This window comes from Myotis lucifugus, unplaced genomic scaffold, assembly GCF_000147115.1.
Source record: "Myotis lucifugus unplaced genomic scaffold, Myoluc2.0 scaffold_156, whole genome shotgun sequence".
Classification (NCBI taxonomy): Eukaryota; Metazoa; Chordata; class Mammalia; order Chiroptera; family Vespertilionidae; genus Myotis; species Myotis lucifugus.
In genome coordinates, this window is record NW_005871204.1 from 2653307 (window position 1) to 2666821 (window position 13515).

At 41.7% G+C, this 13515-nt stretch overlaps 1 protein-coding gene across 1 annotated transcript in view; it reads right to left on the reverse strand.

Moving 5' to 3' along the window:
* MYRFL (myelin regulatory factor-like) overlaps positions 1-12116 on the reverse strand; it is a 106584-nt gene extending 94468 nt beyond the window's left edge. Inside the window, exon 1 of the mRNA XM_006095488.3 lies at positions 12071-12116. Within this exon, the coding sequence (XP_006095550.1) occupies positions 12071-12116 (46 nt within the window). The remainder of the gene's footprint in view (positions 1-12070) is intronic.
* Positions 12117-13515: the final 1399 nt, after the last annotated feature.

Sequence of the window (13515 nt, forward strand, 5' to 3'; positions counted from 1 at the left end):
GCTCTATCCAATGAGCCAAACCGGTCAGGGCAAAGATAATCTGCTTTTGCACTGTTTTAATACACATGAATAGAGAAAGAGCTATGCAAAAAAAAAAAAAAAAAAGTTTCCATCATGTTTTTAAGAGCTTTTAAAACTATAAGCTGTATTAGAATACTTTACAGGATTTTAAATAATAATATATTCTTTCTATTCTTTTTTTAATTTCAGCCCTTACTGATTATCCACGGACAAAAACAACAACAACAACAAAGAACAACACAGCAGTAATTGAGAGCTTTGATACTTGTGGAGAAAAAAAGGGGTTCTGTGGAAAGTAACTTCACAGGGTGATCTGGGCAGGTCCTGGTGGGTAGTCATGCCCCAGGCATACAACTTCTTTACTAAAAGGCTTATCTTTGCCTTAAACACCTGTCCATTGTTTCTGTGCACCTTGGAAATAAGTCGTAACCACCCACAGGAGGGCAATAATCTCGTTAACTATCCTGTAATCCAATCCGACCTTGCTTTCTCCCACCTCCACGTAATCTTCCTTACTTCCCTCCTTAATTCCAAATGCACAAAAGAAGCTGCAAAACTGTTCATCTCTGGATCCCCAGAGTCTGTCATCAGTTTGGCTCAAATAAACTCATAAAAATTCTCGGCAGTTTTGGACATTCTTACATCAACACACCTTCCAAAGGAGTGAAGAATTTAGTTCAGTTATGTGTCGCACAGCCAGTTCCCCACCCCTGCCAGTGCATGGTTGCATGACCTGTTTGAGGCCAGTAGCTACGAAGATCCTCACGTAATATTTCTCATCTGTATGTTGCATCACCCCAGCCTTTCCCAAAAGACCATTAAGAGATCAAAGGACCAGTTCCCTTACAGTGAGAGCAGCACAGAATATAAGCCCTGTTCCTGAAGAGCCTAGAGCTATAATGACAAGGTACCCTTTCAGCTTTGATTCTACCCCCAAACAAGGAATGCCACTAACCCTGGAAACATGGTATTAAGTTTCCCTGTCTGTCTTTTCTTGATTTCAGGACTAACATGGAAAAGCTGAACCTTTTTCCCCTGCAATAAATGGAAATGCTCAGTACTTTGTCCTTTGTTGCTTGGCAACTAAAGGCTATAAATGGATTTTATGATTATAAAGACTCTGGAATGACTGTGAACATGTAGAAGTTGTAATAACTCCCTAGAGCCAAGAGTGTTTCTTTGAGAAAGAAATGTGTTGAGATATATGGTGTCCCCCAAAATATATACAACGTTGGCTGCCATTATTAATCCCAACGGGTTAAATCTGAAAAGAAAGAAACACCAATTGAGTTGTCAGCTGTTAAAGTGAGTACTGTATACATTATTTTGGGACACACTGTATATGTAGCTTGTACTCGTTCTTGTTTCAGAATAAAGCAAGCAATTTGGTTCCTTCATACTTGCAAATGTTATACTAAAGATCAATAACTATCATTTCTGCATTTTACCATTAATCTTCACACACCTAAGAGGTAGGCATTATTATCCCTACTTTACAGATGAAGAAAACTGAAACTTTTATAATTGACCCAATGCTGAAAAATGAAGAAACAGAGAAACCAGGATTCAAACCCAGGTCTGCCTGAACCAAGGCCGAGGCCATCAAACACACACCATAGAGATTCCTAGGAAGCATATTTCTCAGCTCCTAATATTTGAGGATATTAATCAGTTTAATCCTGTGGGAGTGACAGTATTTCCAACTATCAAAGTATATGAGGTTCTTCTTAAAACACACTACTTTCCATTGCTGTGTATGGCAATTGTTTCTTATACTGCTAATCAAATATCAGGGTACAATATTGCTGGGCTTTTTGTCCTGAGTCTGGTTACCAAAAAGGACGAGATTGGGATTTATTTTCTATTACACTTCCAAGTAAACCCAGCTGCCTCAGTTACCTCCATGGATTTGTGTTATGCACCAAGCAGATTTTTGCATTCTTATTAGTAGCCTTATCTTTTGAGTTTCTGTAGCTGCTTGCTCCGTGAACATAAACCATTGTCGTTAAACCACGAACACCTCATCTTACGGTGCTAGAGCTGGGCTTTGCCAAAAAATGCCAGATGGTACCAACTGCTAGCAGTCCAGAATAATTTCATCTATAGAATGGAATTACATGCAAATTATCTCTCTCTCTCTCTCTCTCTCTCTCTCTCTCTCTCTCTCTCTCTCTCTCACACACACACACACACACACACAGCCCTGGTTATTTTAACAGGAGTCCTAAGTTCCACAGTTACTCTACAGATGTTCCCTTGAAACCTGTTTAGAAGACCCTGCACAGTGTCTAGGAGCACAAGCCGTCAGAGAAAGAGAGACTTTTGTCCAACTCCAAGCTCTGAAGCACAATACCTGTGCTACCTCAGGCAAGGTACAAACCTTCTCTGAATTTGTTTCCTCATCTCTAAAATGGTGATAACATTATCTGCCTGTTCATTTTGTTGTGCAAATTAAGATTTAATACAGCTAAAGGTCTTAATACAATGTCCTACAAAAAGTCAAGTGTTCATTAAATGGTAGTGGTTTTCTTAGTGATGGTTGCTTCAGGGAGCTCCTTTAAAAGAATAAACATTTGTCTTTACTATAGAACACTGACAATGCCACTTCATTGGGCAATAACTGTATGTTAGCAGATTCTTTGTGGTCAAGAATCTTATTCATTAAACATGTATACATCATCATACTTAATTCTTATTCCTCTCATATTAAGTTTACCTACTTCATTTGATAGACAGGAAACAGTCTCAGAGGGGCAAGTCATTTACCAAAGCAGTATCTTAAATCCTCAGGAGAGTTGGGATTTGGGATTTGAACCCAGGGTAAGCTGTGTTCTAACTACTGTTGAGAGTTAATATTGTCTACTGCACTTGTGAGCACACCCAGCTGCCTCCATTCCCTCTAAAGATTTTTGCTTTGCGCCACGCAGTGCACTAACAAAGCCTGTGCTCCAAGGCCATGTCACTCATCACCACCCGTGCAGGCTGGAGTCAGGAGCTCAGGGTTAAGGTGTGTGGTTTGTAATAGTGCCCGATTTCCAGAACTGATGGGGTGTCCCATCAAATACAGCTGAGAAAGACGACGCTGTGATCAGACAATCTCCGTGATCATTCCTCCAACCTTGACTGGTGTCCTGGTGCCTGGACCTCTACTTTTGCTCAGGACTAGAGCTTCCACTCCTCTGTTTGACTCCTAACAAAGCTTGGTGACTCACAAGCTTTGATGCTGATTCTCAGGTCATAACCCGGTTTGAGTTGCAGCCTGAACCATAGAGGGAATGGAGGCAGCTGGGTGTACTCACAAGTGCAGTAGATAATATTAACTCTCAACAGTAGTTAGAACACAGCTTACCCTGGGTTCAAATCCCAACTCTCCTGAGGATTTATGGACTTGGATTTTGAATTCCTCTGCCCTCAGTTAGCATCTCTGCCATGTGTCCTACTGCGCACCACATCACCTCCATTCTTTATTCCTTTCCTGCTGATAAAGAAACAGATGTACCACTCCTGGGGGAAGATCACTACTATGTGTCCCAGATCCAAAAGTAATCTACATAAAAAGCATTGCTGAGGAGCTGACTTGCTCCTGAGTTGATTCTGATAGTAAAATATCTATAAGAGAAGGAGCACAAACCTTTATATAATGCCAATAAGGCCCCTGCTTTGTGGTTAGGAATCTTATTCATTTAACATGTATTCAAGTTAGTTAGTTAGTTAGTTAGTTAGTAACTCTACATTCAAGACCCTAACTAAGCCTGCAAAGATGATGAAAATCAGGTACTTACCTAGCTGGAATTAATTGTCTTCTGTGGGAGACAGATATGTAAACACATAAATTAAACTTCGATGTGAAGGGTGCACATCAAAGGTATGGACGAAGTGTTATAGAAGCATGGAGAATTTTGCTTCTAACTTTGCCCACGGAAGTTTGCTAGATGAAGTAGGAAAGTGCATGGGCAAAAGGCACAGCCAAAGACCAATGTTACGAAAGGGCAGGATATATTCAAGGGACCATGAAAACTGTACCTGGGGGATAGATAATAATAATATCTATGATGATAATAACAGGCACATAGTAATTGAGGTATTGTCCTGAACCTTATGCATATTGAATAATTTAACCTTCACCTTAGCCCAGTTAGATAGATACTGATATTAACCCAATTTTATAGATAAAGAACTGAGGTACAGAGAGATTAAGTAACTTGCCCAAGATCACAGCTATCAAGGGGCAGAGTCAAGATTAGAACTCTGGCCCTGGAACATGCTGTGAACCAGTTACATCAAACTGCCTCTAGCAGATGTGATTACGGGGCAGTCCCCGGAGATAAGGATGCCTGGAATGTTACATTGGGACCATCATGCTAAGCTCAGGCAATGGAGAGTCAACAGAAATGTTTAAACAATGGCATCCTTCTGAGCCAAAAGTGAATGGAAGGTGATTAGCACAGGAGAGAACTTAGGAGGCTCTAGCAAGAGATGACCTTTCAGATAAAGGGCAGGTTACAACTGAAAGACATTTCTGAGGTTGAAGCAACAGACTGCAGCAATGATTAGCTATGAGTATAAGAGGAGTTGTCAAGAGTGACACCCTCCTTTCTAATTCGGGAGGTTTGTTGGAGAGTGAAGAGAATACAGGAGGAAGTGGAGAATAAAGGGAAGGAGGCAAAGGATAATGAGTTCCACTTTGAATGTGCTGATTTGGGGAAGCTGAGGGACACCCATACACATACATAGTACTTTAAGCAGCTGTAAATATGGGTCTGGAACGTGACAATAGAGTTTGGGATATGCTGGTCCATGGGAATAAATGAAACCATTCAGGACAAGCTTAGGTGCTCAAATAAAAGAGTTTCTGAAATAGGACTCTCAGGTATCAGAGGAGGAAGGTGAACTCCTGAAGGAGCCTGAGAGGACACAGAGATACTGAATGGGACCCAGAAGGGAAGATGCCATGGAATCAAACAAGAGAGTGTTTCCCTGAGTGAACAATGGGTGATGGTGACAAAGCCTAGAGAGAATGCCAGGAGGGTGAGAGGTTGAAGGTTTTTTGTTTTTTTACATTTTTCCCCTCTTTTTTTCTTCTTTTTGATTTCAGAGAGAGAAAGAGAGAAGGAAAGAGAGATAGAAACATCAGTGATGAGAGAGAATCATCAATCAGGTGCCTCTTGCACACCCCCTACTAAGGATCAAGCTCCCAACCCAGGCATGTGTTCTGACCGGAATCGAACCATGATCTCCCAGTTCATGGGTTAATGCTCAACCACTGAGCCACACTAGCTAGGCAATGGGATGAAGATTTTTAATGTGATCAAGCAATTAGGAAAAAATTCATAAGAGTAAGTCAAGGCAGAAGCCAAATCAAGTTGAACCAACATTCACCAATATTGATGCCAATACCTAGTAGGCATCATCTCTAATTCCTCAGCCTTCCTCACTCCCATATTCCATTCATCTGCAAGTCTTGCTTGTATTAAAACTCTCCACTGGTTTCCTGTCACACTAGGAATAAAAATCCAAACTCTGACATCACTCCCACCACTTTCACTCAATACTGTCCCCTGCTCCTGCCATTGCCCCCTAACCCTACTCCACCCTTGCCCTGGCCTCTCCAAGCTCAGGTGTTCCCATTGTCTAGAATGCTCTTCCAGTGGATGATGGATGATGACTGATGGGTACCTTGCTCCCAGTCATTATTCAGGCCTCAGTGTGAATGTCTCCTTCTCAGAAGCCTTTCATGATTACCTCACCTTAAGTAACCCACACTTCCCCCCTTCATCAGTCTCCACCAGTATTTGGTTTTATTTTCTTCATAATTAATGACTATCTAAAATCAACGTATTTATTTGCTTATCTCTTTATTGTCTTCTTCCTTTAGCTTCCTCCTTCCAAAGGAGGAGCCGCTTTAGGGCAAGGATTCTACTTGGTCACCACTGAATCTCTACCCATTGGGGCAGCATCTGGCTCATTTCAACTGGCTGATGGAATAAGGAAAGGAATAAATGATGACCTCACAGCCACTTACTACCTGGATGACCCTGAAGTAAGTTTTTTAACCTCTGTTGGCCTTGTGTTTCTCTCAGGAATATAAAAATCCTTCACAAGCTCTAACCGGTTTGGCTCAGTGGATAGAGTATTGGCCTGCGGACTCAAGAGTCCCAGGTTTGATTCCGGTCAAGGGCATGTACCTTGGTTGTGGGCACATACCCAATAGGAAGTGTGCAGGAGGCAGCTGATCGATGTTTCTCTCTCATCGATGTTTCTAACTCTCTATCCCTCTCCATTGCTCTCTAAAAAATCAATAAAATATAATTTTAAAAAAATCCTTCACAAGGCTGCTTTGATGCTAAACAAAGGAAATGATAATAAAGTAACAATGAGAATAACAATAACTAACACTTATTGAGCTTTCTGTGCCAGGCATAGCGCTTTACAACCACTTTATGAGAAAATACAATTATCCCCATTTTAAAAATAAGAAAACTAAGACCTGCAGAGATTTACTTATCCATCATCCCAGAGGTAGTAAAAAGCAGAGCCAGGATTCACACACAGGATGACTATGATTCTATACCCAGCACATCGTAAATCCTCAATAAATAACAATTATTATTATTAATTGGGTTCTAGAACAAGGGTTAGCAAATATTTTTTCATAAAGAGCCAGATAACAAATATTTTCAATTCTGAGTGGTCTCTGTTGCTACCACTCAGCTCTGCCATCATAGCCTCAAAGCAGCCATAGGTAATCTGTTAATGAATGAGTGCATTCCAATAAAACTTTGTTTACAAAATCATGCTGCAGGCCAGATTTTGCCATTGTTATCGATGAATAAGTAATTATATGAAGAGATATTCACTCTCTATTCCATAAAAAAGTTCATTATTAAAATATAGTATAATCCCATTTTTGTTTTAAAAACACACACACAAAATTGACACCAAACTGTGAACAGCTGTTATCAGTAAACTAGAGGCCCAGTACACAAAATTTGTGCATGGGTAGGGTCCCTAGCGGCTGCCTGCTGCTGGCTGGGGCCTCCCTTCCCCAGCTGCTGGCTGCTGGCCAGGGCCTTCCTTCATTCTTCACTGTCCCCTGGAGGTCAGTGCATATCATAGCAAGCAATCAAACTCCCAGTCGGTCAAACTCCCAAGGGGACACTTTGCATATTAGGCTTTTATATATATAGACTAGAGGCTCCGTGCACAAAATTCGTGCAGGGGGGTGGGGGAGATCCCTCAGCCCGGCCTTCCCCCCTTCTAATCTAGGACCCCTGTGGGATGGGGCCTAAACTGGCAGTCGGACATCCCTCTCGAAATCTGGGACTGCTGGCTCCTAACTGCTCACCTGCCTGCCTGCCTGATTGCCCCTAACTGCTCCCCCTGCCGGCCTGGTCGCCCCCAACTCCCCCACCACCACCACCACCAGCATAGTCACCCCTTACGGCCCCCTCTGCCAGCTTGGTCACCCCTCACTGCCTGCCTGGTCACCCCACGCAGCTTGGTGTTTAGTCATTTGGTCGTCCCTCACTAACCCCCCTGCCGGCCTGGTGGCCCCACTCAGCCTGTTCGGTCATTCGTTCGGTTGTTTCGGATGTGACGGCCCCTGGCTCTTTATATATATAGATGGTCATATTACAGTGAAAACAATTCTCTTGTTTTAAGTTATCTATATTTTCCAAAACTGCTTATATGTTGAAAGTGTGGCTTCCAAGACCTTGTGGAGTCTTCCAGAAACCTAATTCTCACTCTGAAATTGAAAAGATGACAACATCAGTACCCCCAAAGAAGGTGGTGGAGCCTCCTCTCAGGAGCCTCCTTCCAGAGGGTCTGTGATGGTGGTTTGGTTCCAGGATTCCCTAGAGATGGTGATAATCCTGGCTGATCTCCAATGCAGGGTGTTTTCAGGGGACGGGGTTTAGCTCTGACATACTCAGGGCACATGTTAAATTCTAATTAAATCGCCTTCTCCTTGGGGATCCCAGCATGAAAGAAGAAAAGGGATTGCTTCTCAGTGGCACCAAGCCCACACCTTTGTTGTGATGCTTTGTGCCATGGCAACGTAGTTTCTAACCACTGCACACATCAGAGAGAAATGTTCAGATAATCCTAAACCGCTTGCATGATCTGGCAGGCTTGTCCTTGGCATGTTCTCGTTCTCAGTCTCCTGGGAAAGTCCATGCTGTCTCCATACAGAAGCAGAGGCAGCCTCACTAATAAACAAGGAGCTTCTGCCTCGAGATCATTTCAGAGATGCTCGGATGCAACATGACGTCTAAAATGCCACCATCTGATTACGTCCGGCATGACACATGAAGATAATGGGCAACAATAGAATAAAAATTGACATTATCAAACCTCAGGGCTGAGAGTTACCCAGGTGGTACTGTCAGTTTGTTGTGTTTGTCTTTTTAAGTCTTCTGGCTAAAATGTTTTCTGACTTTATCGTGGCCAATTTTGGGCCACACTAAATGTTAGATAAACTATTACTTAATCAAAAAAATAAAATAAAATTCTACCAGTAGAGATCAACCAAACCTACCCTTAGAGAAGGTAACTTTTCTTGACTCATTTAATCAAAACAGCTTTGCATTCTATGAAAGCTCCTGGAATACAAGACTCTATAGAAATGTAAGGTGGGAGGCCACTTGCTATTTGTACCTTCTGAGCAAGCTCAGGTTTTACTGAGACAGAAGAAAGAGACCATGAAGGTGCTGGTTGTCTGAGAGGGTAAGAAAGTGCTGGTCCCAAAGTGAAAGGAAGACGAAGAATTGAGAGACTGGTCTGAGGCCAAAGATAATCCTTTATCCACAAGACAATCTTGCCCATGGCCAATCCTGGTACTGTTTCACTGTTCAGAGCTTCTGATTGCTCTCACAGGGATTCAGGAACATCAACCAATCAGAGCTGGCTTCACACCTGCAGAAATAACATACAAGGCCCACTTAAGGCATTTACTATTTTATTTCTGATAATGATGGAACCTGAGGCTTTCCACTGGCAATACTAGGTCTCAACAGCCTCTTTTTGTTCTATTCACTGGACCTTTCTGCTACTGCACAAGTTTTCCTCTTCCTATATTTGAACTTGCCCGGTTCTCTGCATCTAGAGTTTAAGTTTAATAGCTATTTGTTGCTTAGAATAGTCCTTTGCACAATTCTTTCATTCACTTATTCTATAAATATTATTGAGTGTCTACTATACACAGACGCCACATAGGCACTTTTCCAAGCTGCATCTCTCTTCTACTCAACAATTCCGCTTTCCTCCCTGAAGCCTCTCTAGTAGCTCTTCCCACTCCTCTCAGTCAGGGCAGGAATCTCCTTTTTTGCTTTCATGATCAGTCGAGAAACATTTGAAAACCTACTTCAGGACATTACAAAGAGAATGAGCTAAATAGCTTCTCAACAATTCAGAAAATTTCCTCTTTCAAGATTAAATATACGGAATAACAAAAGACTCTTCTCAAGGCAGTTTTTAAACTATTCTAAAAAGCATGAGAATAAAAGATGAGTCCTCTGATACCAAAGTAGTCCAAAAGAAATACCCATAAGAAAGCAAATTGAGGATGTAAGGTCATATTTAAAACTTTACAATAAAAACTAAGATCTCAATGGCTTTGACAATTAAGGCCATTAATTTAGGATGGTATTGTCAATGCAGATATTTTTAAAAATTTGATTGATTGATTGATTTTAGAGAGAGAGGAAGGTGAGGAAGGTGAGAGAGAGACATCAACTTTTTGTTTCACTTATGTATGCATTCATTGGTTGATTCTTGTATGTGCTCTGACCAGGGATCAAACCTGCAACCTTGGTGTCTGCCAGGGCAATTCAGATAGTTTTAAAAGCCCTAACCGGTTTGGTCCAGTGGATAGAGCGTCAGCCTGTGGACTGAAAGGTCCCAGGTTTGATTCCGGTCAAGGACATATACCTTGGTTGTGGGCACATCCCCAGTAGAAGGTGTGCAGGAGGCAGCTGATAGATGTTTCTCTCTCATCGATGTTTCTAATTCTCTATCCCTCTCCCTTCCTCTCTGTAAAAAATCAATAAAATATATATTTTTTAAAAGTGTTCATAAGGAAAAATACATTATTTAGAGCTTAGTTTCTTAGAACAAAGAGTCTGAGGAAATGAAAAAAAAAAAACAGCTTTCAAGTGGGTAACAAGTTGCCAAAACTTTTCTTGATTTTCAGATCTTGATTCTTCATACAAGATTGCAATTATTTAGAAACTGACATATCTACAGGAACACGACATGCAAACTGGCCCTCCTCATCAGAATATCATTCTAGTTTTGCTGTCCTCATTCTAAGAAATACTTGAGAAAGAAAATCATTACAATCTAAGGAAAAAGCTTCAAAGAGGTGATTATTGGACTTGGCACACAGTAGGTGATCAATATTTGCTGAATAGTAGGTAATAAAAATTGACAACTATTAGTATAATTTTCAGGTGGTGGGGATCACATCATCTATTGCCTCCATTTTTATTCCTAAAGTCTACCATTTTCTCCATCTATCCACTCAAATATAATACAAGGAAAACACTGACCATTTTATTCTCTTTCCAGGGAAAAATGACTCCCCTGCCCTCATAAAAAAGGCTTCATGGAGTAACAGAGTTTGATTTGGGTTAAGAAAGATACTATTATAATAATCAGATATTGTAATAAGCTACACAGGGAACTCATGGAACCTATATCCCCAGAAACTTCTGAAAATAGTACAAACAAGGACAGTATAAGATCCTGGGTATAATAGCACTTTCATAAAAAGGAAGGTAGACCAGATAAACTTTTCAGGTCTTCTCCAGATCAGGAAAGAAATCAAATAGACTCTTTGCATTTGTAAAATGAATTGGTGGTTTCTCTAAAATAAAGCAGATGTAACTGTAGCCTGGAGCTTGCTATCTACTGCTGGAATGAAAGTTACATAGGATGTAAAATCAGGCGATAACAATCCAGCAACATTAGGGTGCCTACTGTGCGCCAAGCACGACCCAGGTGGGCACCCTGACCTGGATGCTGTCGGAGACAGAACACTGGATGGGTTAGATCACAGGCTGAGATAACGCAATAATCTCTTGTCTTACATTTCTTCTCACCACTCTGGCAAAATCCAGGCCACTACCAAGAAACTACCGTACTGTGTTGACTCCTGTTAGGGGCCTAGAATCTCACTATTTCTTTGGTCTGACTGCTCTTCAGTGTTCATCACTGCCCGTCCTTGGGTCAGTTCCATTCGACCTTTAAACATCTAGCATTTGTCAGACACTTCACTAATCCCAAGAAACTCCAAAAGCACTTTCTCAATATGCTGCTAACTGCCCTTGGGCTTCTGTGAATGAGCTGGTCGGCCCTTCATTCTTCTCACACTCCCGCCTGGGAATCGCCCTGGAATGTGTAAAAGCTGTGGCCACGTTCCCTTCCCACGGAAGTCTGCGCATGGCTAACTGGTAAGAAACCAAAGCCGCTCTGACGTGGAGTCCGTCCTTGCTGACATTTTCAACAGGCCCGCCGTCAGAATATCACCCCAACTAAAGGTGAGACGCTGCTGCTGTTTTTAGGGTTTGGGGAGGAATGAAATCTGCCTAGCCATGTCCTACAGTGCGCCTCTCCCTCGGAGAAAAAGATATTTAATTCAAAAGCAAATCATTATCCGGTTACACGTTTTTAAATTGCTGTGAATAATAAAGATGGGAATGAGGGGAGAGGGCTCCCTCTGCTCTTTCAGGCTGTTTAATGTTTAAAGGAATCAGAAGGAGTAAGGTCTAGCACAGGACATAAATACTATTAACAGATAAGCTGATCCTTGATTTTTTTAAAACTAGGCTATGAGAAGGAAACCCTGCTTTTGCTTTTAAATCACTACCTACACCATTGATTTTTGCAACAAACACAGCAAATAAACCTCCACTTCAATGTTAGGGCCGTCATTCGACAGCATTTCTTCCAAGGCCAAGTGTGAGTGAGTCGCAGAAGGTGCCTCCCTGGCAGCGAGCGGTGCCCTTTCTCAGGGGCAGGAACTCCGTGTTGGCAACTGGCCTCTTACCTTCGAAAAACTGCTGCAAGGCCTCGCTCTCGCCCTCTACCTCCATGGTGCTGGCCGGGCTGCCTCCTCCCCAATGGGCTGTCAGGAGCGGGAGTCCAGGCTAGGAGTGCTCCCGAAAAATCTTCATTTTCTTTTCGCTGGAGGGAAGTGTGTCTTCAGCATCGAGTTGTGCCCAGAGACCCAGAGAGATGGTTAAGTTCTCCAAATGATTGTAAAACCAGAAGGACATTCAACCACGCAGGGGAATAAAATGTCCGAAGAGGGAAGTGGTGGCAAGTCCATCGATCTTACTGTGGGGAAGTGTTTCTCCTCTGCCTCTCGCCTTTGTTTTAAGGACCTTTGTCCTCAGTGACACATGTAGTTACATAAACAGGCAATAAGTGCAGTCTTATCTCCTAGCTGTCCGGTCACACCAATGCACCTCTGTCTCCCCCTCTATCAACCGGATCGGTTTCCTCACAACCAAGCAAAGATCCAGGGCGGGGTTTTCCACCCAGAGAAAGGGGCAGATCAGCACAATCACTTTGACGGATACCCAGCGGAGCAGATCATTGAAACAGGCCTGTGACAGCGAAAAATTAGGATTTGTTCAGTATTTTTAAATTCACTCACAGCAAAAACTTATGCTGCTTGATACACATCTAGTTTATGTCCCAAGGAGTTTATTCTCTCTGAAAAGTATAAACCGTAAAGTAAGAGAAGTCCCTCTTATGAGCAATAAAACTGCATTTCTGATTTGATTATTTTTGCAAGCGAGTTTATGTTTCATTACCAGCTGGTTTCACTCTCAAATATAAAGAGTGAAACCCAAATAAATGTTTGGTTCTCACAGCTTAACTTTTCATTTATTTAATGATAGCCTAAAAATACAATTAGGAAATTAAACCAGTTCTCTCAGCCCCCTTTCTTTTTTCCTTTTTCCCAAACTTTTTATTTTGAAAAAGTTTTTAATCTCTAGAAAACTGAAAGGATAGTGCCATGAAATGCCTCATCCTCTTCATCTAGATTTGCTAATTGCTAATATTTTCCCACTCTTGCCTTTTCTTTCTGGATATATTGATAGACTTTGTTGGCTGAGCCATTTGAAAATAAGTTGCTGACATCTTGACATTTCACTCAGAAATAATTCTGTATATGTCTCCTCACAAATAAGGACGCCCTCCCACATAATCATAATATTATGATTATCATACCCAAAAATGCAACATCAATTTGATGCTGATAGCTCATATATAATTTCCACCACTGTTCAAAAATATCTATTTTTTAATGATTTTTTGTTTTGCTTTCTTTTTATTGTTGTTGTTCATCCTCACCTGAGGATATTTTTCCCATTGATTTTTTTTTTAGAGAGAGAGTGGAAGGGGCAGAGAAAGAGAGAGATAGAAAGAGAGGGAGAGAGAGAGAGAGAGAGAGAGAGAGAGAGAGAGAGAGAGAGAGAGATG